The sequence below is a fragment of the Vipera ursinii genome (assembly GCF_947247035.1).
Source record: "Vipera ursinii genome assembly, chromosome: 2".
NCBI classification, from domain to species: domain Eukaryota; kingdom Metazoa; phylum Chordata; class Lepidosauria; order Squamata; family Viperidae; genus Vipera; species Vipera ursinii.
The window spans coordinates 215,250,441-215,277,912 of NC_139513.1; the positions used below are offsets into that span (position 1 = coordinate 215,250,441).

A 27,472-nucleotide genomic window follows, 5' to 3' on the forward strand; every position below is an offset into this window, starting at 1 on the left:
ACGGTTGGAAAAAAACAAAATCCTGTTCATCCCTCTTTAACAAACATTTGATGTCTTTAGACAAGAAGAGTTATTATTTTGCCCCACCTACCTGTTCGGCACCTACTTAACTGAAACTCATTTAGAATAGATCGTAGAACAGCAGTTTCCCCCCAACTAATGTTTTCAAATATGTTGGGCTTCAATTCCCATAATCCACAGGCCAACACAAATTTAGTTCATGTCAGAATTGTGGGAGCTGATATGTAAAACATCTACAAATCAGCAAGTTGAGAAAGGCTGCCCTATCATATTTCCACCACCCGCAGTTGCCAAACCACTTAGATGAGTCCTTAGCTCCTTAGGAAAATCTGCAATTAATTATTTGCTGGACCTTTCACTTCTCTATAAAAGCCTCTGTCCAAAAGGATAGCCATCTTATTTAACTGCAAAAACAGGCTGAATGTGATTATACTAGAACAGAGGAAAACACAAGTGCCACACCTCTTCTGTTCCTGTCACTCCTATCCGTTCCAAAACTTTGTGGGGAGGCACAGCCAAAGTGCATAATGTACACAGGGAGTTTTATTAAAAAGAAGGACAGAAGCAGCAGAAGGGAGAGGAGAGAGGGAGGCTAAGCGACCAGAGCCAAAAGCAGAAAAAATATGATCCAGCAGTGTGCTGCAGCTGCCAAAAAAGCCAGCACAGTGCTAGGCTGCATTAACTGAGGGATAGAATCAAGATCACATGAAGCGTTAATACCACTTTACAATGCCTTGGTAAGGCCACACTTGGAATACTGCATCTAGTTTTGGTCACCACGATGTAAAAAAGATGTTGAGACTCTAGAAAGAGTACAGACAAGAGCAACAAAGATGATCAGGTGACTGGAGGCTAAAACATATAAGGAACGGCTGCTGGAATTGGGTATGTCTAGTTTAATGAAGAGGCGGACGTGGGGGGACATGATAGCTGTCTTCCAATATCTCAGGGGTTGCTATTAGTCAAGCTATTCTCCAAAGCGCCCGAAGGCAGGACAAGAACCAACAAATGGAAACTAGTCAAGGAGAGAAGCAACCTAGAACTAAGGAAAAACTTCCTGACAGAGCAATTAACCAGTGGAACAACCTGCCTCCAGAAGTTGTGAATACTCCAACACTGGAAGTTTTTTAAAAAAAGAGACTGAACAGCCATTTGTCCAAAATGGTATAGGCTTTCCTGCCTGAGCAGGGGGTTGGGCTAGATGACCATCAAGGTCCCTTCCAACATTATTATTGTTGTTTGTTGTTGTTGTTGTTGTTATTATTATTTGCAAATCTGCTTTTGCGTGTAAATCTTCATCTCCATTCCACCTCCCATAAATCAGAAGAATCAGATCCTGGGGGAAAACATTGGGTGGTGAAGCTGTATGAATGGTCACCTCCTATAAGATGAATGGGTTCTGCAGTGCAGGTTTTTTGTTTATTTGTTTTTTGCCTTAGGGTCCCTTTGAGTGCCCATACATTCTAAAGAAGTAGCTTATTAGTAATTTACACCTAATTGGAGATATATTATTAAAACAATTCTATGACACTATGCACAAAAAAGTTAACATTTTAAGTCTCATTTGACTGACACTATACGGTAACTGACAATGGTCCCTGCGTTTGGTTCTTTCTCTCACCCACCTGTTGCATCATTCCTCGAACACAGCCATTTGTAACAAGATAGTCTCTTTCACAGCATAGAAGAAGTGATATCAAAGATTCCAGAGAAAGGGGGGGGAGATTAACATTGAGATACCAGTGATCATTTCAATGTTGCCAGCCATGTATACTTTTTCCTTAGAGTGCGCTAACTTACAAAACTGAAAGACTGCGTGCTGTTTAAGCTTTGTTATCAACCGTTTTGAACCTTCCTAACGCTATTCTACTCATCCCATTCATTCAGACTCTTCCTCACTTCACTAAAACAACATTTTAAAGCTGCACTCTGCTTATGCTCCAAAAAAAGCTACGCCTTTTCTGCTTGTAATTGACCAAAATGAGATACATACAGCCTTTTAATCTTTTATTTCTTCAGCAATGATGAATCGGTAGCCACTATCTATGACAAAGACAGTCCATCTTTCAGTGGTCAGGGGCCACAGATTAGAAGATAATGATCACAGTCAGCATGGAATTGAGATAATAATATCACAAAAGTTGATTGTGGTAGGATTTTGAGAAGATTCCAGGCCTGATGCTTTTTTGGTAGGGTAAAGCTTAAAAGATGGGTGTGTATATATGTAACTAGATATAGCTATAACTATAACAACTATAACTATATATAGTTATACTTATGGATTAAAAAAAACCAAAGCATAGACAGAGTCGAGGTGAGTTCTTGTACTAGTCTACTAGCCACCTCCAAAATGGTATGTCTCCATTGGGGCCCCAAGCCAGTTGGCAAAGCCAGGTTTTCAGGCTCTTTCAGAAGGCCATGAAGTTGGGGCAGATCTCAACTTGGAGGAAATATTCCAAAGGGTGGGAGAAAAGAATCTTCTCCTGGACCCTGCCAGTTGCAATTCCTTGGCCGATGGGATCTGGAGCATGTCACTTCTGTCAGAGCAAATGAGGCAGAGGAATCCCATTGGGTTGAGACAGTTCTTCATAGAAACTGGACCTATGTCATCTAGGGCTTTAAAGGTGATAACCAACACCTGGAGTTATACCTGGAAGCAAAGCAGTAGTTTGCACAACAGTGGTGTAACGTGGCCACCTCAGGACCCCTAAGACTGTTTGCACTGCTGCATTTTGTGCCAGTTGTAGCTTCCAAGTGCTCTTCAAGGGTACTCTAACATAGAGTGCATTGAAGTAGTCCAGTGGTGGGATTCACATATGTGAAAACCAGTTCTCTGTGTGGATGCCACTTCTGGAAGTCCATTCTGGGCCAGGGCAACAAAAAATTAGCTACCGGTTCTACCAAAGTGATGTGACCACTTTGGACCACTGCAGTATTCCAAGAACAAGATGACAAGGGCATGAGTGACTAAACGCACGGCCTTACAATCTGGGAAAGGGTACAACTGGTGCACAATCTGACGTTGTCCATTGTGCAAAGGATCTCCTAGCCATGATCACCAACTGGTCTTTAAGCAGGAGTTGTGAGTCCAGGAGGATGACCAAGCTTCACACGGATTCTGTCTGGGAAAGTGCAATTCCATAAAAAACTAAAAATGTTAAGCTCCAGGATCCTGAAACTTTATGTACCCAAAGCCGCTTGGTTTTACCAGAATTCAGCTGATTTCTGATTGGCTTTTGATGCTGCTGACAGATCTACACTGAAGGCATATCTACGATTAGAGAATGAGAATAGATTCCATGTGTAAGGTTTCAAATGTAAGGTTATTCTAAAAGCCCAGATGAACCAAGTAAAATCCAAATGAATTTTTTCCCCCACCCCCCAGTACAATAAAGCAGCGGTCCCCAACCTCTGGGCTGCTCCATTTGTGTGAGTGGCAGGTGCTCGCGCTGGAAACTCCATTTGTGCGAGCAGCGGGCATGTGCACCCGCCTCTTGTGTAAATGGGACTGCACATACCCGTTGTTTCCCAGAACCCTCCCCTCTTCCCTTCTCCTCCAATCCGCAAAGCTAGAAAAGTTGGAGACCCCTGCCAAAAAGTACAATTGTAATAATGATTCTTCTGCTAAAATCTCCTTTGACCCACCTGATAGAACCAAGGGAAGATTCGCCCCTTGGGGCAATAGTGACTGTCTACGATGCTAAGGAGGGTATCGATCACCATGGAAAGCCAGTGTTTTGTTGGAAGAAAGTCTGGTTCAGTCTGCAGAAAACAAAAGCACTGAAAATTATCTAATAACTTTCTTTTTTAAAAAAAAAATCTAGTTATTTAAATTATGTAATAATTTTATGAACTGACCAACAATAGAACACTAGGCATCATTATAAGAAAAATACTCCAGAATTAGTATGTATATGTACATGTAGACATAAAGACTGAATGACATTCAAAAAATATAACCCCAAAAATACCGTTCAAAAAGAAGTGGAGTACAACTCTAATTTTATTACTGTAGCAAGTAATTTTCATAGCGGTCAAACAAATATGGGATGGCAATTTTAAATAAGCAATTTATATAGATTTTCATCATTGTTTTTCTTCTCGTGGACATGAACTACTCATGTTTTCAGCGATATTTTAAGCAACTGAATATAAAACTCATGTACCTGATTGTGCCTTATGCTAGAACTTCATGGTCAGTTATGAACGTTTACGTATACAGTATTCATTTTACAGTTAAAGCAATCAAGTCATTTTTGACTCACATCAAATTGTTCTTCAATGTCTGAAGTAAGTTCTTTTTCATGCTTTGCAACAGCAACTGCCAGTCCTGTTAATGCTAGAAGACAATTCCCTTTAACCACTGGGCTTTCCCTGTTGAACATCATGTATCCGTTGTCAATGAAATAAAGGAAGGAGAATGAGATTAGAGAAATCGAATGGAAAAGCCATCCCTTTTCACCAATATGGTAACTTCTAAAACTTTTAAGTTCTACAAATTTTAGGATTACCACCCAGCATATATAATGTTTGAATTCTGAAAGTACGTTAATGCCCACAATAAAGATAATAGAGAAATTATCTTATATTTAGTGATAAGAACAAAAATATTAATTTGTGTGTGTGTGTGTGTGTGTGTGTGTGTGTGTGTGTGTGTGAGAGAGAGAGAGAGAGAGAGAGAGAGAGAGAGAGAGAGAGAGAGAGAGAGAGAGAGAGAGAGAGAGAGAGAGAGAGTTAATAAGACCTATGAAAGCAACTTTGTTTTGCAGTTGTTCATCCGGTATGATGGGACAGCGTTTTTTTAGCAAGATTTTCTTTTAAACAATCTTTGGTCAAATATTGCTTCTTAAGGAAAGCTTATCATGAAAGGGATGTAATAACAATATTTGTTTAAAGTAGATTGTCCCACTTCAATAATAACAACAACAACAACAAAAACAGACAGGCACCTGCCACATAACACCCTGGACTTAACTGTCGATAAGAAAGACAAAAAAGTCTGAATAGTGGACGTGGCAGTGCCTGAAGACAGCAGAATAGACGAGAAAGAACTGGAGAAAATAACAAAATACAAAGAACTACAAATAAAAATAAAACGACTGTGGCAAAGGCAAGCAAGGATACCAATAGTAATAGGTGCCATGGGTGCAATCCCTAAACAACTGGAGCATCACTTTGAACACCATTGGCATTGATATATTCACCATCAGTCAATTGCAAAAGATGGCTTTACTGGGAACAGCTTCCATCCTGTAATGGTAACTGTAACACCATTAAATATCCACATCTGCCTATCCTAGATCCTTGGTAAGGACTGCCAAACCCAGTTTGACCATTTGGCTGACAATAATAATAATAATAATAATAATAATAATAATAATAATAACAACAACAACAACAACAACAACAATAACAACAACAACAACTACAACAACAACAATAATAATAATAGAAATAATAATAATCATCAACACCACAGCCTATATTTATTAAGAAGCAAAGATCTTACTTGGAAGATCCTTTGACTGCATCAGTTAGCATATCTCTAACCCTGTTAAAAGAGAGAAACAAGAAAGTAAAGAATGTACTATAGAATAAGACAGTTCAAATTTCGTGGGTGGTAGGTGTGGGTGGTGGAGTATCTATCAGGGAGCATCCTAAAGGGTCTGAGTTGGGTAGCAAGCAAAATATGGGGGAGACCAGAGATGGAAGAACCGTAATTGGTTGTAAAATCATCCCCCAGCTAAGATCCTGTTCCAGGCAATCTCTAAAAAATGGATGTGCACTCCTGATAGTGTGCATCAACCGAAATTCTGTTGCTGAATTGCATGCAGAACTGCTCAAATACTGAGCTGATAAATGTAGTTTTCTAGAAGAGGCAGTAATCCACCAAAGAGAGATCAGTATGGATCCCTAAAGTATTTATAGAACAGAATGAAAACAATAGATTGAGATTTATAACTTTTGCAGTGACAGGGAAACCCATTTTTTGCATTGTTTGCAGATTTCTTGGAGGTTCTGAATATTCCAGTCACTAGAACTGGTTGGTTTATTGAAGCATTGATGGATTTGTAGAATAAGGAGATAGTTGATCTGTGTAGACTCCTGAGCAACCTCTCTCACTGTTTCACTTCAGATTATTTTATCACAATTTTACATCAGTATAAAATAATAAATATTCTTTTGACCATATTATGTTGAGTAGCCACAGAAGCTACATTTGTGCATTCTCTTAGGCAAACTCAAAGAAATTCTATTTATTAAAATGTTTCTCACATAATCTCTATTCATAATAAACCAATCCTCACTAGCAAGCAAATGTTTATTTTAATTATCTTCTGCTTTGTGTCTAGAGACAGATTAATCTTTTTAAATTTATTTCTTATACAGGAACGTAAGAATATTATAAGAAAGTTTATCACAATCAAAACTTCTTTATTTATCACTAGTGCAATAAATCAAGCATGTATAGAACACCCACAGTTCAACAATGAGGTGTGGTCTTCCTTGAGACTAGATAACTGCCTTTATTGTCAAGATAAACTTCAGATTCCAAAACTTGAACCTGAAAATCTTGGACTACCTACAATTTTCCACTTCACAGCTGCATTTCTAGTTTTTATTCTAGTTCATGTTTAGAGGCACAGTTGACATTACCTTGAAAATAATCTACCAAATATGAGGTTTGGGGCTATGTTTTTAGCAACATTTAGATTGCTATGTAGTAAGGAAACAGACTATTAATATTGGATAAATATTAAATTTATGTATTTAATATGCATATATTTCTATATTGCAATCACAACCGGGCAAATTTTTACACTGAGTCCATATATTCAGATATACTGAACATAAAAAACTGAAGTACGGTCACTGATATTACAACAAAGTCATGCATTTAAACGCTAAGTGCTTTTCCTGCATGCATCCAATTACTGAACACCCAGAAAGAAATTTCAGAATGATGTAAGCAACTTGTTTAGGGACATGCTGGCCAATTCCGTCATCAAAATTCTGCATACAGAAAAGAAGAGCTAGTGGTGAAAAGCAATTCTTCGTGATTACGCCTTGTATTTGCCATTTCTCTGCCAGATCATTTCTGGCTTTTATCATTAACACTTTTAAAGTTTGTAAAACTTACTACTTTGAATCCTTTAAATTATCCTACTTGATTCTTTCCCTACTACCCCACCACTGTTCTAGCTGACAAGGAGCAGATAGTCGTTGCCTTACCAGAGCCAGGCTGTAAATTGCTTGTATTGCACTTGCTCTAGTTCTTCTTTTCCATGCTTTAACTGCATCTCCAATTCAGCTTGCCTCCCCTGTGTAATCATAACAAAAAATCAGCTGGGGTACTTACATAGGTAGTAATCCAGAGATTTCTACAAGGGAACCCTTACATAGCAGACGTAACCTTTCCCCTGAGCACTATTCCACAGTTAAATCCAAATGCTCTTTATGAATCTTTTCTGCATAATAAACCATGTGTTAAGTGATGGAATCTGAAATTTAAGGTTTGAATAATGAAGATACATCTCTTCAAGAGGCCTAGATTACTTTCATTAATGATTGCAACTTTTTGGAGAGTTCTCTAAAATGTAATGTACATCTAGACAGGTCAGTATGCTTTGATGCTATCATTTGGGGAAAGTTCTTTGGTGCTTTACTACTAAACAACCATTGCATTCAGCTTAAATATCTTGCTGATATTTATCACAAGATTGTCCAAGAGATATGATTCTAATATTTAGAAGAAAGTTTCTAAATTTCCTAATTGTAGGGAAAGGAAAAGAGATTATTTCTTACAGAATACTCTGTAAATTTTACAGAATACTCTGTAAATTCTGCTGTGATCTAAAGATTAGAAAAAAGTATATGCAATACTGAATCTTTGTGAAAAAGTAACTAAAGTAAGTAACTTTCCCAGTTATTTGTCACATTTATCTGGTATGTTCAAATTACGAAAATGTAATTTTTAGTAACATGGATAAATAATAATGATAAAATTCTTCAAAGTTATGTTTCTTCATTCTAATGATATGCATAGTGTTTACTCTAATCTTTTGAAGTCATACATCCACACACAAACACACACAAATTTAACAGCTATTAGGTTCTTGTAGTTCATGGCTGAACTACTGCAACCTAACAGATAGCCTTGTTCATTCAGGTCTAGTTAAGTGAAAAGTTAAACACAGATTCAAAAAGAATTTAATTGCGTTCACTCATGGTTAACAACCCCAAATTATGTGAGAAAGAAATTAAGTTAGAACTTAAAAGAATAGATCCTACTCTTTGGTTCTTTATCTATGTTGCCATGTCGATCTTAATAAAATAAACAAAATTTAGAAAAATTCCAAAAGAGGCCTTTAAAAAAACACATGCAATATTTTCTTTTAGTACAGTAAATGTTTTATAGATTATGATTTCAATTCATAACAATCCTACACTTTTTTAAAAGGTACAAATAAACTGTACAATTCTTTCAATTTTACAAGTTGCAATTACACTTTTTTTCATGATTTACTGTCATTACTGCAGTACTGCAATATTGTTTTTGCCCAATTTTTTTAAAAAATTAATGCAAAGATATTTTAAAAGACCTGTTGGAAACAGATTAGATTTATAAGGCAACATTTTATATGCAACTTTTTCTAATTTTAGACTCCCCAAGAGCCATTTTAAAAAAAACAACACCCATCACCTTTTTCTGGTTCTCAAATGTTTGCGTAACTATGATGCAGGATTTTAGAATGGAAATTTCCACGATGTAAGTTATTTCTTTAAAAAAAAGTAACAGTAAACATTAAACAAAATCCTAGAATTAGATAGGTGGATGCCAGTGGATGTTTTTGCAGTGCCATGAAGAACAAATGCACTAGCAAAATTTGTTGAAATTATTCTATATTTCTAACAGACCCAGAATGTTATTCAGTGTCGCATAATACTTCATTTACTTCCTCCAGCTTTACACAGTACTGCTCCAGATCTCCCAATCTTTGGGAAGATCTCCCAAAATCTGTTCCATTAGTGATTTCCCATCTACACAGTGTTCGATACAGCCCTGTAGGAGGTAAAGATAAAGGTTTTCCCTGTCCAGTCATTTCTGACTCTAGGGGGCAAGGCTCATCTTTGCTTCTTAGCCGAGGGAGCCAGTGTCGTCTGGAGACTTTTACGTGGTCAGGTGGCCAGCATGACTATATGCTGAGGCGCACAATGCTGTTACCTTCCTACCGAAGTGGTACTTATTTCTCTACTTGCATTTGCATGCTTTTAAACTGCTAGGTGGGCAGGAACTGGGACAAGTAACCGGAGCTCACCCTACCACGTGGGTCTTGTGTCTTGTGTTAGATATCTTAAATTTCACTGAAATCAATAGGATTGATTTAATCAAAAATCAGTGTGGATTGAACCCTAACCTATAGCACTGAGATGGGAATCCATTTGGCAGGTTCTTCGGTGAGCTGGCAGGAACAGATAACTTTCATTAAATTTACATGCTGAAAATTATTTCTCCATTTCAAATCCAGAGTGTGGCATACCATTATAATAAGCACACTTTATTTACTTACTTCATTTTATATGTCATTCCTTGAGTTTATATAGTATTCCAATTCAGAACATATCTTTCAGAAACCCTACCCTATTGGATGTTTAATTTTTATGTCACTATTTTTGAGGTAAGCCAAATCTTCCAGATCTCATTGGACAGGCAGAAGCAATTAGAGCCAGTCAGTCCCAAATATATCAGATCTTAAACTTGGAGGGAATATGTTACATGGCTGTGAGTCATTTTATGAAATCCCTCAAATTGTATTCTCAGAATTAAAAAAATATATCCTAGACCATGTTTCTCAACCTAAGCAAATTTAAGATGTGTGGATTTCAACTCCCAGAAGGCTAGGGTGGGGAACTCTGGAGTTGAAGTCCACATATTTTAAAGATGCCAAGGTTGAGAAACACTATCATAGACATTTATACTCATATCATATCTTAAGGAGACATTTTAAACCCATCTTTCCCTAATGTTAAACTCAGACTTCTCAAGAGCCCAATGTAACTGAAAACTCTGAATGCATCAGGCATACTTCCTTACTTATGTATTTGTACAAAAAGTTCATCCCACTATGGGGAAAAAAACATAAGAATATCCATTGATATACTGTATATGCTATATCTCATACTTGTAAAATTGCATGGTATGCTCTCTCCATAAATCCAGCCCAGGAATGAGGCAGCAACAAGGAGTGATGCCATTCTGAAGGCTGAATGTTAACCTGCATGTCAAAGAAAAGAGTATAAACTCAACAAAAAATATGCAGATACAAAGTAACACACACAAACATACACCCACACCCAAAATCTCAAATTTACATTGGTTCGCTGCCATTATCAGATATTTTTCCTCTTTGTATCAGGTACCAGTTTTGAAGTTTTTATAAATAAATACACTCCTACTTTTATATTTCCTTGTGGTTATTCAGTTTTACAGATTTTTCATGCAGAGACTGTCATTCAAAGGACAATACAGCTTGTCTTGAAAGTCTTATCTCATGAGAAATTGCTTTTCCTTCTTCTACTAAACATTTAGGGAATTGCTAAGGGAATAAATAAACCAAGTAATGCACTTTGAGAAAGCTTTCAAAGCCAGTTTGTGTAGCAAAACAGACATCTTGTTGAAAATTTCATAATTCAAAAAAAAAAAAAATCTGAGGTACTATAAGGACTTGTAAACTACAAGTAAGTTTGGTTTTTAAATCCATACTACACTAATTGCACTATATTAATAAATTACTGAATATTTTACAATAGAATCTTAGTCATAATAATTTAATAATTTAATAATTTAATAATTTGATTTCTATACCGCCCTTCTCCCGAAGGACTCAGGGCGGTGAACAGGGCAATACATAATAAAAATCAGATACAAAAATTAAAAAACCATTAAAAAACCATTAAACATCATGCCCATAAAATCAATACATATTAAGTTAAAAACTAATTTTAAAAACCCAACCCCATCCCGTCAGACCAGGCCAGCTTGTTCGAAAAAGAATATTTTAAGATCGCGCCGGAAGGAGCGAAGGTCGGGGGCCGTCCGGAGCTCAACCGGTAAGCTGTTCCAAAGGTCTGGCGCGCCCACAGAGAACGCTCTCCCCCTGGGGGTCACCAATCGGCATTCTTTGATCGGCGGCACCCTGAGGAGGCCCTCTCTGTGGGAGCGCACTGGGCGGAGGGAAGTTGACGCCGGTCGCAGGTGTTGCCGTAGGTAATCCGGAACAATTATCCATATATAGGAATAGGAAACTTTTATTACCTCAATCTACTTTGGCTAAGTATCATTTAAGATATAACATAAGCACAGTCAGGTTTTGTTTTGTTTTTAAGAAACTAATAGCACAACTTCACATTTCTTTGTAAAATAGTTTTACTACAGCAAATTGCCTGGGATTATTTCTGTTTGTTCTGGGACTTCAAAGCTCCCTTCTTTTCTTTTTTTTAAGAGCACTGTAATTAAAATGATTGTGGTGCATTATTATGTCTCATAATATTGTATGGCAGGCAAAAGAATCAGGGTTTTTTTTGTTTCCTGTGTCCAATTATTTTTAATATGGCCTCAACCAAAAACATTGCTAGTTGTCATGACAGGCATTTGAAGCCTGTCAAGTTATGAGAACCTGGCATTTTTCAGGTCAACAAAAATACTGACTACTATATAACAGATACCCAGATACATCTTGGTGTACAAACATATACATTTTGATTTGTTTCACCAATATGTAGGAACTAAATTTTGCCACTCCCCACTTCCATTTCCCCCCCCCCCACAAATCATTTTGTGAAACTATTCAGAGATAAAACGACTGATCCAACATCATTCAGCTTCCTGGTTGTGTGCATCTGCACTAGGAGCTCACCCATCCAGGTCCAATGTACACAAACCAACTTGGATTATAATACACTTTTTTTCAATATTTTTTATAAAAAACATTAGAATGATTTATTTTTTTTAAAAAAACACACCCAACTTCAATTTTATATTCAACCCAACTTCTTTATGTTTAACCCAGTTTCTTTCATTTCTTTCTTTCAATGACAGTGCTTAAAAGGCAGTCACAGATTTTTAGGGTAATTTGAATAATAAGAAACATTAGAAATAAAGTAGTACCATTCTAACCAGCAGAATAATAATAATAATAATAATAATAATAATAATAATAATAATAATAATAATAATAATAATAAACCTTTATTGTCAAAGTACATGTGTACGTTGAGATTAGCTGAGCCTCCCCCCGTGCTCTCTTCCCCCAACACACAGTGACAACAAACCCTCCATCCCACCACACTATGTGAACCATAATAGAAGTTCTAAATCTTAAAAACCAAGAAACACCGAGGAGAGCAGACACTTCACAACTACCTGCTGAAGAATGGAATTAATTCCAGCTGAGGCACATCCATTCAATAATTGGGGTACAGACATAGATAAAACTTTGACTTTGATTCCTATGTCCCAAGATTCTTTTGGTTAAAAAAAAAAACCGGCAATCCTTCAGAATTGCATCTTAAACTAGGCTCAGTAAAAAAAAAAAAAACTTGGAAGCTGCACAATTGATTTAGTACTATTAAAAAAACCCCTAAAAGTAGCTTAAATATTCTGCACCACTTGTAGTGCCTGGACACTTTTCTACATAAACCACAGGGTAAAGTACACTAGTGGCCAAAATTGTGGAAAGCTTTTGGGAAAAGTGTGCAGTAGAAATGCCACCTTTGGTGAAGTTTCCACCAATTTTTCTTCTAATTTCTTTACAACTGTAGCCTTGTTCACTTCATAATACTATTTTACATCGCTTTCTGGGCAACCAGTCAACTCTTTGCACCATTACTTTAATTTTATTACATTTTACAAGCTCACTAAATGAAAGAGTACAAAAAAAACCCCAACCAACTTGATAGCAATCACATAGCACACTGACAAATGTCCTCCTCTCAGCTTCAATACACGACATCAATAAATGAATCCTACTGCGATCTGATTGGCTCATTGCCAAAACAAGATGACACCTGATTGGCTCTCTCTCTCTAAATACTCATGCTCATTGGCTACAATCAGATGAAGGAAAGCCACCTAATGTCAACCTAAGCAAGTTGTGCTTCCTTGTTCTGGTTATTTGGCTATAAACTTTCATAGAATACAGTAGATATAATTGAGCAAACTATGTTGCATTACATTCTTGATTAAATTATCTTTCCATTGATATATAATTTTATGGTACTACTCAAAAAAGTGGTGTTTTATTAGCCATCAAACCTCAAAACTACACTTTTCTCAAAAGGTTTCCACAATTTTGGCCACTACTGTATGTTGTAATGATCAGCTTCTCTAGGATTCATTCTCATCATCTTAGCCTACATGCAATCTATTACTTTCCACAGACTCCTTAGCATCATTTGAAAATGGAACAAAGAGCTAGCTATCATTGGCATAATTTCAATTCTCTGAATGTCTTATCAGCTGTTTCATGAAAACCATCGACCAGATGCTGGCTGGAGTTCTTATCAACACTTTTTAAAGAGGAACAGATTGGGGAAGCTAGATGTAGCTATTAAAGAGAGAAAAGAATTAAAAAACAGAGTCATATAAAGTTCCATAATTCAATAATCAAAGTTTTAATTATCCTAAATTGCTTTTCTGGAATATTTATCAAGGTAAGATGAGACTCATTGCAAAATGATCTTTTAAATGCCATATTATCTATGGCAATGTTTGTACAGTTCTGTTTCATCCAATGATAGGTAGTCCTCGACTTACAAGAGTTACTTAGTGACTGTTCGAAGTTACAACACACTGAAAAAAGTGGCTTATGACCATTTTTCACACTTATGACCATTGTAGCATCTCCAGGATCATGTGATCAAAATTGAGACCCTTGGCAACTGACTCATATTTACGACAGTTGCGGTGTCCTGGGGTCATGTGACCTTTTGACAAACAAAGTCAATGGGGAAGGCAGACTTACTTAACCACCATGTTACTAACTTAAAAAGTGTAACAACTCTGGCCAGAAAGGTCATAAAATGGGGCAAAACTCACTTAACAAATATCTCACTTAGCAACAGAAATTTTGGGCTCAATTATGATCAGAAGTCAAGGACTACCCGTAGTCACAAGAAATAGCTTCAAAATGTTCACTTCTGTTTTAGATTATCAGAATTAGTTTCTTCTCCAAACCTTGGCAAACTGTAATTAATCTTGGCTAATAAGAGGAAATGTGTCTAATCACGTGACATTGGTACAGAAGGATTCTGCTGATAAACCAGTTGTCTCCCAGTGGAACTTGTGAAGGTGTCCCTGATTTTTTTTCTCTGATTTCTCTCAAAAGCTGTGCTCTAAGCATTTTCTACATCACTGTCACATTCTTGTCATCTGGAATAGTTGAGGATGTCACAGCAACCACAGGCCTCTCAATTAATGTGACAAGATATACTCATGACCTACTATTTGCTAGGAAAGATGAAAGTGATCTACAGAAAGGCAGAACGAGAAGTTCAAAAGAACCGCTTTATTGATGGATCACTACTCATAAACTTTGCACAGGAATGGAAAAGGGGTTATTAACATGGCCTTTGCAAATTATTAGATTCTCCTGCCACAAGCCATGGTGAACTTGATGAAAATCTGGTTGATCTGTGGAACAGGGATACGGCAACAGTTGACAGCAGTTGACATAATCACTCCCAAGCACCCTCTCATACTGCATGAAGTCCAGGTTTTGATTTTCTGGGGAGCTGACAGCAGTGTTTGAGTAGATAATTAGTGTAACAATGGAAAAGGACTTAGCATTAAGCCAGTAAAGGCTCAAAGGGTGGTCCATACATTTATTACATATTGTTTGGATTACTGAGCACTAAGGGATCGAGTTGTTTAGTTTAGAATGTTAGCAACTTTATCTGGGTCAGGATGCAAATGTGGATGGCTATGTTCAGATTATTCACGTTCATATTTTTGAAAAGGAACAACAACAAAAATAGACAGCACCATGGAGAGCTCCAATATGGGAAAGGGACAGGGAAGTGGGGAGCTATTGAAAGCCAGAAAATTACACGTGGACTGCCTCTCACTGAATCCTATATAGGATTTTGGATTTCATTTGTTTTTTAATCACATCCTAAACAGGATCTAATCTTGATCAGTACTAAGGTGACTTTGGTATAATGAAGATTTTAATATTTGAGAGAGTGGAGATGTGTCTCCCTCAAGACCACAATTGGAATTAGTCTCAGGGTGGTGCTGTTTCCCTTCCCCCCACTTCCCTCTAAGGTGGTTTTGAGCTAGTTGAGACTCAAAGAGATGCTTCTGAAGCCAAATCCTCTTACTGGTCAGAAAGCCTGAATCAATAATGTCTTGTTTTAGGAAAAGGAATGAGATTTCGGGATCAAGACTTACATCTATCATTAGCACAAGGCAGGTGTCTTCCAGTGAATAAAGTAACATTATGGAAGAGGCACTGATATAACTGTAATATTTTGCAAAACATTTCCCTGATAAAAATAAACAACTAATAATAAATAAAATATTACGGAATTGGACTATAAATGAGGGGGGAAGCCTAAGTTTTGTTTCACTCTCCACCATGGTCAGATGAAAGCAACCAGAACTACTTGTGAAACCCCTCAGGCTGTAACTTCTGCAGAGATTCAGAGCGAGGCAGCCTGCATGACAGCTTTTCGTTCTTCGCCACATCATTGACTCCACTTTTCGCAGAGCCATTTTCAGGCCACCATTTTTTTTGTCCAGAAGTCACAATCTTTGCTAAATTCTAAAGCAGTGATATAACAAACTTCTTGGAGATACATACATACATATAGTATTTGTTAAGTATTTTAGAATACCTTGCCAGGCCCAAATACAGGCCAAACCTTATTGCCTGTATCAGCCTAATCTAAGGCCATCCACAAGCTGTAGTCACAACTGTGACAACTCATTATTTGTGTAAATTTTTTGGATTGCTAACAAAGAAGAGACTTTGGCCATTTCAAACTCATTTGTTCTCATCAGTCAGCCATACCCTTCTGAGATTCGAACCTGGGCCGATTGCACATTAGGCAGTTGTTTTAACCTCTAAGCCACAGGCTCTTTCTCGCTTTGCTAGCTGAGAGGCAAGGGAGATATGTGTTAAGTATTTTAGAATATATATATATATATATGATCCTTTCTAATCTGAGTTCAGTTCTGATTTGGAGACAGAAACAATCTTGAACCTCTTGGTAAGGTAATTAATGTTGAGCATAAAACAGGTATTGCTGCTTGTTCTGGAACCTTTTTAACTATGGCATTGTCCATTGTATCTTTCAGCCAAAGGAGGTATTACATAGTATTGACCAAAAACATATTCAAATTTTATACCTGCTGTGTTCAATGTTTTCTTATTCTGAATCTGTAAGCAACTTCATACAAATAGTGAGCACTGTATGCATTCAAATTTGCAAAAAGATGGCATTTTTGACTTTCTACCACGAAGAGACTGGGTCAGCTTCTGTTTACCAGGGGTGTCTTAACTTTTGCACACAACTATAAATATCGACCACGGTACCAGCTCCTTTACAAGAAGTTAGAAGTCAGGTGACTCTTAATCAAACCCTCACTGAGAGGGCAGAAACTTACTCCTCAAAATGATGATTTGTAACTGTTGAAACGTATTAAAATAATTGTTGGTTTGTCTAACCTATAGAGGAGGGTTCTTTGAAGACCCTTTCAAGGCGCCCCTAGTTGGAATAGTTGACCAAAAGATATACTGATATTGGAATATTCTTTTCTAAGGAGCACTGCCACAACTTATTTACCAAACAATAAAACAGCAAGTTAGCACTTAGTAATGTGAAGAATACACAACTTCAAACAGATTTCTGCTGATACAACTATATGTCTGTCTTTAACAGAAAATAAATTCTAAACAATGTGAAAGATGCTTTATATACTATAGCAATTCCTATTGACAGACACTGTACAATCTAACAAGTTTTATCCAAATAACTACATCTGATAATGATTATTGTATCGGTTGGATATGGGTATGTAAACATGATACATACATATGCTTTTCACACCATATTTAACCATGTTAGCCAAGCTTAAATGCTCACTAGATAAAATATCTCATTCATTGTGTGAATATGCCCATATGTTTTGTATATAACATGAGCATTCTTCCTTACAGTGACATCCGTTATTTACTGTACATGCCCAAGAAACACAAAACATAATTTTAAAGTAGCAGTCTTTAGTTTTACACTTTTCACTGAAAATAGTGTCTTCAGATGCATCTCTTAATAAAAACGCCACTTAAAAATTCATTTAGAAAGTAACTATTATAAGCTTCTCTGCATGCAATTTACATTCCAATCCCAGCTACAAAACTCTACATATTGAAAAGAACTAATTTAACTGCTGCTAAATTAACTTTTGAGTATCTTTCAAGCATACCCTATGGATTCTCCTCTGCAAGTAAAATTAAGAAGTTCCTTAATAAATTCTTCCAGAACTAATAAAGAACTTCACAAAAGAGAAAAACAGTAAAAAATTTAAAACTCATGAGAAACCTCTACATAGATGTTTTGATAAATAAAGGACAATAATTCATGTCCAAAAGCAACATGTTGAATGGGTTTCTTATAAAATAATAATGATAAAGCTGTCATATCATAGAACTATTTTATCTTAAGAAAGTATGTGTATATGTATGGATATGTGGGCGTGGGTAGATGTTATAATTAAAAGGCATCAGTGCAATAATATCTGAAAAATGGTTACCTACATGAATTCAAAAGGAGCTTATTATATAGACTAAAGGAAAACATTGTATTCAGAGGAACTAAAAAACTTTAGGAATGGGCAATTTAGTTTAGTTTAGTTTAGTTTATTAGACTTATATACCGCCCTTCTCCCGTAGGACTCAGGGCGGTTCACAAGGTTTTTAAAAGAAACAATACCACAATTACAAAATTTAAAACAATTAAAATGATTATATTAAACCTTGAATATAAAAATCTTAGTTAAAAACCAATTAAAACCCCAATTAATACCCTCAGTCCAGGCCAGAGAGCTCAAAAAGCCAGGTCTTCAGGTCAGGGGCAGTTCTAAGCTCTACAGGCAGCTGGTTTCCAAAGGGCCGGCGCACCCACTGAGAAGGCCCTCCCCCTGGGTATTGTCCGCCGGCAATCTTTTACCGGCGGTACACTGAGAAGACCCTCCCTGTGGGAGCGCACAGGACGAAGGGAACCTGATGCTGGCAGCAGGTGCTCCCTCAGATATCCCGGACCCAAGCCATTTAGGGCTTTATAGGTCATCACCGGCACCTTGAATTTCAATTTGAGCCCTTCCACATATTATTGTACTGTAATTCTCAGCATTTCTAAAACTTTCCATGCAGGCTGGAACGTCTAGGAATTGTTTGAAAACATCTTTACAGGGTTAAGTTATTTATCATGAAGTAGCAAGGAGGAAGCATCGGGTATCTGTCAGCAGCTCCCACATCAGTGTGCTAGACTTCTTCCTGGAATCTCAGTTCTTACACTTCCTTTTGGGAGAAAACTCCACAAGCATTGTTTAATCTGTGGAGTCCTTGGTGCTCTCTGAACTTGGTTGTTTTCTTGCAGACGTTACTTGCCTGAACTGATTGGATGTAACTGATAGGCAGTTTTGTTCCTCTTTGGGTGTTACACTGCTTAGTAAGCCATGTTTACTAATGCTGATCAGAAATAAAGTTTTCAAGATCCAGACAGCTCTAGGCTGTTCATTCCTGGTGTCCAAAGACATTAGAGCTTCATAACTAATGCAATACAAAATGCAAAATTCGTATTATTCATGTGGAAAGGAATGAAAGTTAATTTGTACTGAGTACTGTCCAGAATGTTTGGATTAGGGCGGTATTTAAATCTTGTAAAATAAAGCATTACAGTTTTTAACAATAATGAAGAATACCAAAATGGCAGAGAGCTGACTCCCATTGTCACAGAGATATCATATTAAAGCTTTCAAATTAAGGAATCAACTGAGAGCCTTTCTCAAATATTTCTAATGTGGCATTATTTGACCCCACTGCACCCCTTTCTTTAAAAAAAAACATATTCCTTCCTCTTTTTTTTGCCTTTCATTCATTCAGTTAGACATGTTTGTTATTTTATCAAGAAAAGCAGTAGAAGTCAAATGTTATTTTGCAAATATTGTACCTGCAGCTGCAAGAAAGCTGGCTACTTCTTTTTTGCCAAAGAAAAAATTGTTTCTGAAAATGAAATTACCATTTCAAATAACTTTTATTAAGCTATATCAGGAGCAAGATTTCATCTTAACATCTTGCATCCTACAGAAAAATTACCACACAAATGAATAGTTATGAATGATGTTTCCAAAGCTTAGAACAGCATATGCAAAACACTCTTCTCTCTCATTATTTTATTTTTCCTCTGATTCAAATTTAATACAGACATGTGTATTTCTAAATGCCTGTCAAGCCAATAGGAAATTTAGCACCACATGAAACAAACAAAAGCCTTGAACCTATGAAATAGAATACAGACATTTCTTTTTGTAAGATAAAAATATATTCTAAACTCTGAAGGAGAAAAGAAAGATCTTTTTTGTGGTTGATAGAAAATTACCAAACGAGTTTGTGGCAAAAAAAAATATTTATTATTATCAATTTATTTTCCGTCCATCTCACAGTTCAAAGTGATTCTTAAATAAGAATCTCCTATAGAAAAAGAGAAGAGTGTAAGACTACACAGAAGTTCAGGGCAATTAATAAAACATTTTGGATGAGTCAGACAGATTTATTCAGTTGATTATATTTAAAGTAAGTTTTGGTTTTCCTTTTGAAGCTAGCAATCTAGAGCCCAATAATCCTTCTAACTAGCCCTATTCATAAGCAAAAACAGTATCCAAGAACTGGAGCTTATTTTTCATTCTGGAATGGATCAACTGCTGGCTAATTCCTATTTTATTTTATTTTATTTTATTTTATTTTATTTTATTTTATTTTATTTTATTTTAATCCCATTTATATCCCGCCCTTCTCCGAAGACTCAGGGCGGCTTACAATTCTAAAGCACAAATCAATGTGCTTAGCAGTAGCCTTCATTCTATGTATATGCCTGCTTATTAGGGCTTTTGCACCACCACCCCCAAAGTCAGCTTATTGCCCCCAACAATCTGGGTCCTCATTTTACCTACCTCGGAAGGATGGAAGACTGAGTCAACCTTGAGCCTGGTGGGACGCGAACCTGCTCTAATTGCAGGCAGCTGGTGTTACTTAAGGAGGCATTAGCCCACTGCTCCACCAAGGCTTCCTATTACTGCTAAGTATTAACTTAGTTTATCTCCTTGCCTTTCTATCTGAAGTACATAATGTGGAGGAGTCTGGAGTGTAGCAGAAATCTTGCCATGGTCAAAATTTAACAGATTCATCCATTGGCAGATTTTAAACTTTTATTGCAGTTACAAGCAATTGACAATTATTTCCTGAGTAGAAATCAAGATTTTATTTCACTTTTATGCTGTAAGCTGCACAGAGTCGTTTGTCATGAGACGGGTGCCAAACAAACAAACAAACAAACAAACAAATAAAAATTTCAAAGTCCTACATTGCATCCAAGCCTGGGAACACATTTATCAAGAGCTGCATTGTTCTTCCATTTATTTCGCCTGCTTTCAAACAACAGAGTTAAAACCTATATTTTCAATCAGGACTGTACATTGTTTTACAATTATTTTAATGTTCACTCTTCCATTTTATTACTTATCAATTGTTCTCTGTTATATTTTGGTGCGGTCAGTTGCCTTGTCCTAATAGATGCAAAACGTTTCAGAAATTAAATAAATCAGGAAATAAACTTATTTTTATGCTATTTTCCTACCAAAGGCATTGTAAGCAACATAAAAATAATCTTTTCTGCTAATCTTAACAGAAGTCAATTTAGGAGTAATATATAAAGTATATGGGGAAAACAGATACTTTGAAATTATTGTCAGAAATTTGCCTCTGTGAAGTGAGGCTTACTGAAGAAGTAACAAAACAGATTTCAGAACCTAATTATTAGTGGATTCTCCAAAAAAAAAAAAAAGAGGCCACATGGCTTTTACTAATGACTGAGAACTAATATCCAAGCATTGTACATGGAGTTGGAAAGCTGAGCCACTGACATCTTTCAACAATCCAGGAAAGTGTGAAAACTAAGAAGGTTAGAACTTGGAGTACTGTACAAGCTAGTCAAAACAGACAAGAGTACAGGAATAAATTCTACACTCTTCAGCTGAAAACTGAGAAGCGATAGGTGCTGTTAATAGTGATAGGTGCTGTTAATACGAAAGCAAGATCCCTGTGCCAGATTATTTAGATTTTTAAAAGTACGTATTTTATCCCAGGCTCATCTCTGCATTATTTTACCTCAGAATTGCGCATAGACCCATAAAGGACTAAGAGAAGAGTCACTGGTTTAGATTTTGTTTTTAAATAGTAATTTCAGAAGAATAGTTGCAATGTTGCATCCTAATGATCTATAAGCACAGCATTCTGCAGGGTTACAGATTTAATTACTGCTTCTGAACTTGGAATTCTTTAGATCTATCACAGAATCAATGACAAGAGAATAGTAAAATTTAGAATGCAATTATGTTATCATGTGCTGTGCGTTCTGGAAAAAAAGGGAGAAATGGAGTGACAATTATTTAATGCCACCTTCCCAAATTTGTGCCCTCCAAAATTATCGGAAGTACAACTCTAAGAATTTTCAGGCTTGATGGCTAATTTAAGGGATCCTGAGAGTTACATTTCCAGCCTTTCTGGATGGCACAAGCTGCTCTAATATTTACTACAGTTTAAGAAATGTTAAATAAAATAAAATAAAAACTCTTCTTCAAAAGTTTGTCTACTTTCATAAAGTTGAGTAGAATTCAAAATAGTCTTCAGTAACTCTTCCTTAACCTGCAGAGTACCCATTATCCAAATAGAGGTAGATGTAAAATTCTTCCTGGCAACCCAGCTGCCATTCAAATGTCAGAACAGACAGGAAATAATTTTACATAGTTAGCTTGCTCACAACCTTCCTCCAGTTATAAAAATAGCAGCAATAATATAGCAGTTTGATGCACTCTGACAGAAATGCCAACATACCCTTCACATGCTTTCATACTCTTCTATCTGCTCTCTGCAATTTCTGAAAATCAGTTGTTGTAAGTGGTATAAGCATTATATTTAATTATATATCCTTCTCGTATTATTTTTGTCCCTGCCTTAAATCATATTTCATGCAGGAAAGTTATAGCTTCAGTTTATAAAACTTTAGTGCACAAAAATCAGTTATATTAATATAATATCCTAGGATGCTGAGAACAATGAAGAGATATACGTGTTGTTGTTATTATACAGTAGTAACAAGGCATATGGGTGACTCCATAGGTTGCCATCCCCTAATTGTTTTTCAGGCAAGCCTGGAACTGTCAGCTGCTTAAGCAAAATTGTTTAAAAGAGTTGGAAGAGAAAACTCTGACGCTCTGAATTGCATAATGTTTTAGAGAAAGCACTTCAACTCGGAGAGCATTTCATTAGACGAATTTATGCTTTCCAACCTCCTTAAGTTTACTTAATTAAGAGCAAATTACAACAGCACATTGCTTGCAGCTACCATTTCATAATTAAATATAAGCAAATGGAAGCTCAGGTAGGGAAATAAAAGCTTTGAATGGGTATACGAAAAGGAGGAGAACGGCGCCATTTACCTCATGGATGAGAGCAATAAACATCTGGTGGAAGTTTCGCCCCCTGCTGGCTAAAAACCGATTGATAGGTTTTCCGTCTTTGCCCACATGGATTGGAAGATCATAACTTAGTAACATGCCAGCTGAAAAAAGTGTTTATATATGCATTAAATTGCTGATAGATGTTCCAGAAACATATGTTAACATTATTGTAAAATTACCTAAAGCTGTAATTCAGAAAAGTTGAAAACTGGGATTTCAGAAAAAAAATGGTAATTATTTCTTAAAGGGGAGGGGGAGATGCAAATTACCAATTTTCTTTTCAGTGTATCATTTACCAAAGCACCAACTGATCATGGCCTAGTTCTACCTAATTAGCTTAATATGGAGAGCAGAATTTTTTTCTTCTTCTTTTCCAAGGTGTAGAAGAGGCTCAAGACTCACTTTTCTTATAGCAAATTAATTCTAGAATGCATCCATGAATGGACTTGGAAACCCGATCTATTTCAAGTCAACATGGGCACAAGAGGAAAGCTTGATCATCTCCCAAAGACATTTTATTACAAAAAAATTACCCCTATTAGCTACCTATTCTCATGAACCATGTTGCTTTTTTACAACCTTCACTGGGTGCCATTGGAATATTTAATAATTGGTGCATTGGATAATACATGGCCTGGATGAAGAGCCAGGTCTTCAGCACTCTTTTAAATAACAGCAGAGTGGCAGGGTCATCTCGATCTCAGGGGAAACTTCATTCCAGAGGGCAACTGCTACTACAGAGAAGTACTGTATGCTTCCAGGGTCCTAAAAGATGACATTATTTAATTTACTTTAATTTAATCGAATCCAGAGAGTGCCAACCCTATAGGATCAAATTGGCTAGCCAGTCCCTCAAGTAACTAAACCCTATAAGCTTTATAGGTAACAAACTAGAAGATTATAGAATGCTGTAGAATGCTTTACGTGCAATATGTTTTAAGGCTTTTAAGCCACTCAAATAACTTATTCAGGCTTTTTAAAATTGTGGCTTTTTAAAATCCGTGCTCTTAGTAATCAGAGCATTGGACTAGAAACACTTAGTAGACAGTGTTACTGGGTGATTGTGCCCTGTTCTTATTTTTTAAAAAAAGACGCAAGGCATACATGGTATTAATTCTGAATGTCAAGTTATTATGCCAATTGTGACATTTAAATGTTTTAAATTTACAATGCCTCTCTGAGTGACATAAAAATAAAGTCATTAGGTAAACAAAAGGGGCGTTGCAAGAATCTTTACCAAATAAAGGCCTCTCCTTGTCCACAGGGAAACTCACCTGCCAGGCCAGGTTTCAGCCCCGGCTGCTTGTTCCTTTCATACATTTTCAGCATAAAGTTTGGAACACTTGATAGTGTCTTCCCATGGTCTGAACGCACAGCATTACCCCTCAGTGCAGAATGGTATATTCCACGAGGCATGTTAGCCATCTCTTCTTTCACAAGTGATGCTGCAAACTCTTCGAAAGCTGAAGTGGGGGGAGGGGGAGGGGAAGAAGTGAAAAGGCAGTGAGGGGAAAGAAAGAAAAGAAAAGGTGATTGACTGGAGAAAACCAGAGCCACCCAACCAAAGCAGAACCACCACGATTATCTGGGAATGTTATATTGAAATAAGTGGTAACTCCATATTCAACCGCAGCTTCAAGGTCATGGTTTCTGTAACTCCTAAGCAAGACTTCATATTCACCTCTCACTCAAAATGTCACCTCAGGAAGCCTTCAATAAATGGTGTCAGATGTTCCAGCTCAGGAACAAAAACAAACAGCCCAAAATGTCTTCTATGTTGATCAATGGACCCTTTGTCTGACCGTCTGAATGAGGTCTCCAATTCGAAACAACACAAGTCACTTTTACCTTACATCAGCCAAAAAAAATCCCAGCCTAGAGCTACACGATGCTTGATGTGATTTAAAAGAAAACAATTCCAAGACAAGATACTGAAAAATAAATAGGTGCAACATGGTTAGGTTGATCGAGGATAGCAAAGCTGGGGGCTTGATGGTACGTTTAACGGATGAAATTTTAAACAATTGTTATAACTGGGAAGCTGACATGCAAGGGCAAACGAAGTCAGAGGGACTACAGCAGGGCACACAACTCATTGCTTCATCATCAGTAGGCAAAGTAAGACAACATTTGTTAGGTTTAACAATCTATACATGTTTTTTTTATTATACAATGAGAAATTACAATTTTTCATTCACAGGGAAAGCTATAAACAACTGTTTCTCGTTAGCTGGGTGGATCCAATGCACAGTTTTTCTTAAAACAGATACAGTGCTCTGTATCTTATAAACTGGAGCTAGTATTGACCGAAACTTATTCGTATACTCATTCCTGCAAGCCAGACATACACAAAGTGTCACAAATCAGTTAACAAAATCCAGTCAGACTCTGAAATGCCTTGGCTTTTTATCCTCCAATCTTTTCTTATTCCATCTATTCTCTTGAACACTACCCATTCTCCCACCCCTCTTCCTGCCTATTAACAACAGCCAAAGGGAAGCGTCAGAAGGACTAGGACAAGTTTTCAAATCTACTAGCAGATCAAAAAAATAACAAAACCATAAAACTAAATCTACATAAGAATAGATCAATTTAAGAATTCTATTTAAGAACACTTTGGTTATTTCTTGCAATTTTTTTTCCACACTGCCTAAACAGGATTTGTCAAACATTCCTTTGAGGGGCACTACTTGCTCCTATTAACTACATATTTTTGGACAACTGACACAAATTCATATAAAACAATTTACCGGTAATAGCAGGAGCCTTTCTTTATCTACATAAAGAAACAGAGGAAAAACTCCTTATCCAGACATTCCAATGGACATTACTTAGAAATGTTATCCAGAATAATTTCTTTTATAACTATTTAAACCAAACTATTTAGCATTCCTCTTTTTTTTACTGCAAATACCAACAGCTCCTCTGTTAATACCACAGATGTTTTATATCTTACAGTAACTTTTGGAACTCTTTATTAAGAATATTAAGAATCAGGTTGATGAATGACACCAAGGTTAGGATTATTGTTAGGAATTCTATTGACTAAATATTGTCTTGAACACTTGGTACCTTTTTCCACACACACACAAATATAAGCACATTCATCACACACACGTTAGAATCAGCTGAAAACCAGGCACTGACATGGACCAAGACAAAATTTATATCAGATTCTGTTCCAGATTCACAAATTGTGGCTGTGTTTTTCCCATAAGAGAACGAAGTTTCCCTTTAAGAACCTTGCTGCAATTCTACTGCTTTGCAGGTAAATAAAAACTTGTTAGGAATACATATTTGTGCTTGATTTCTAAACAACTGGAAACAAAAGTTAGAGATACATCTTAAGCTTTCATCCTAACTCTATTTCAATTCACTCATGAAACGTCAAACCTGAATTGAGTTTATTGCCTCCTTCAACTCTATGTCCCATTTCCAACTCGCCAACTTTATAAAACAAATACCTCTGCAAGCTGATAATGGGTATGTGTGAAGATGATTACTGCTTGGATCTCATTTCTTCACAGCATGATTGCTTGGTCTATTTTAGTTATACAAGTGGTCCTCAACGTACAACCACAATTGAGCCCAAAATTTCTATTGCTAAGCGAGACAGTTGTTAAGTGAATTTTGCTCAACATTATGACCTTTCTTGCCACAGTTGTTAAGTGAATCACTACAGCTGTTAATTAATAACATGGCTGTTAAGTGAAATAGGCTTCCCCATTGAATTTGCTTGTCAGAAGGTCACAAAAGGGGATCACATGACCCCAGGACACTGCAAAAGTCATAAATATCAGTCAGTTGCCAAGTGTCTGAATTTTGATCATGAGAAAAATGGTCATAAGTCATTTTTTTCAGTGCCGCTGTAACTCTGAACACTCACTAAATGGACTGTTGTAAGTCGAGGACTACCTGTACTAAAAGCGCTGTTTTCAAACTGAACTTTTAGAAACCATTTTAAGAAATGATGTGTTTGATATTATGAAGTTTTAAAACAACCTTATTATAAATTATCATCTTTTATGAATATGCGGTACCTTGTAAGACAGGAAGAGGAGTGAGCAACAACAATTTGATATATGAGTGGCCAGGCACCGACAAATCTGCTTCTTCTTCTTCCTCTCCCTCCTCTTCCTCTACGTCCATTTTTTGTTGATCCAATTCTGGTCTTGCCTGTATGCATAACAAACCATGGGGGGGGGAGAAAGAGAGCATGCAATCGGCTGTACAGAATCGAACTTCAAAAACTGAAAACAAGTTTCCCTAAGTCAGGGGTAGGCAACCTTGGCTCTTTTATGACTCATGGACTTCAACTCCCAGAATTCCTGAGACAGCTGACTCAGGAATTCTGGGAGTTGAAGTCCATGAGTCATAAAAGCACCAAGGTTGCCTACCCCTGCCCTAAGTCAACTGAAAGGAGAGGCAACTAAACTTCAGCCTTTCTCAGTTTGATGCTTTTACATACGATAAACTAGAGCTCACATATTTCTCAGACTTATTGGAGAGGTTGTTAGAGATTTGGAGACACGAAATACTGTATGTCTTTTTTATTCTGTTGTCACAACGTCAATACAAAGGGTATTATTAAAAAAAATAAGCCGTTTCACATACAAATTAATATAAATTCATAACTTTTTCCACAGGAGTTTG

General features: G+C 36.7%; 1 protein-coding gene across 1 annotated transcript in view; it reads right to left on the reverse strand.

Moving 5' to 3' along the window:
- FOCAD (focadhesin) overlaps positions 1–27,472 on the reverse strand; it is a 157,370-nt gene that overhangs the window by 40,057 nt on the left and 89,841 nt on the right. Inside the window, exons 19-26 of the mRNA XM_083352870.1 lie at positions 26,860–26,995; positions 24,094–24,282; positions 22,799–22,920; positions 10,206–10,298; positions 7,255–7,343; positions 5,531–5,572; positions 4,287–4,395; positions 3,667–3,783 (exon numbers count right to left, since the gene is read on the reverse strand). Of these exons, the coding sequence (XP_083208996.1) occupies positions 3,667–3,783; positions 4,287–4,395; positions 5,531–5,572; positions 7,255–7,343; positions 10,206–10,298; positions 22,799–22,920; positions 24,094–24,282; positions 26,860–26,995 (897 nt within the window). The remainder of the gene's footprint in view (positions 1–3,666; positions 3,784–4,286; positions 4,396–5,530; positions 5,573–7,254; positions 7,344–10,205; positions 10,299–22,798; positions 22,921–24,093; positions 24,283–26,859; positions 26,996–27,472) is intronic.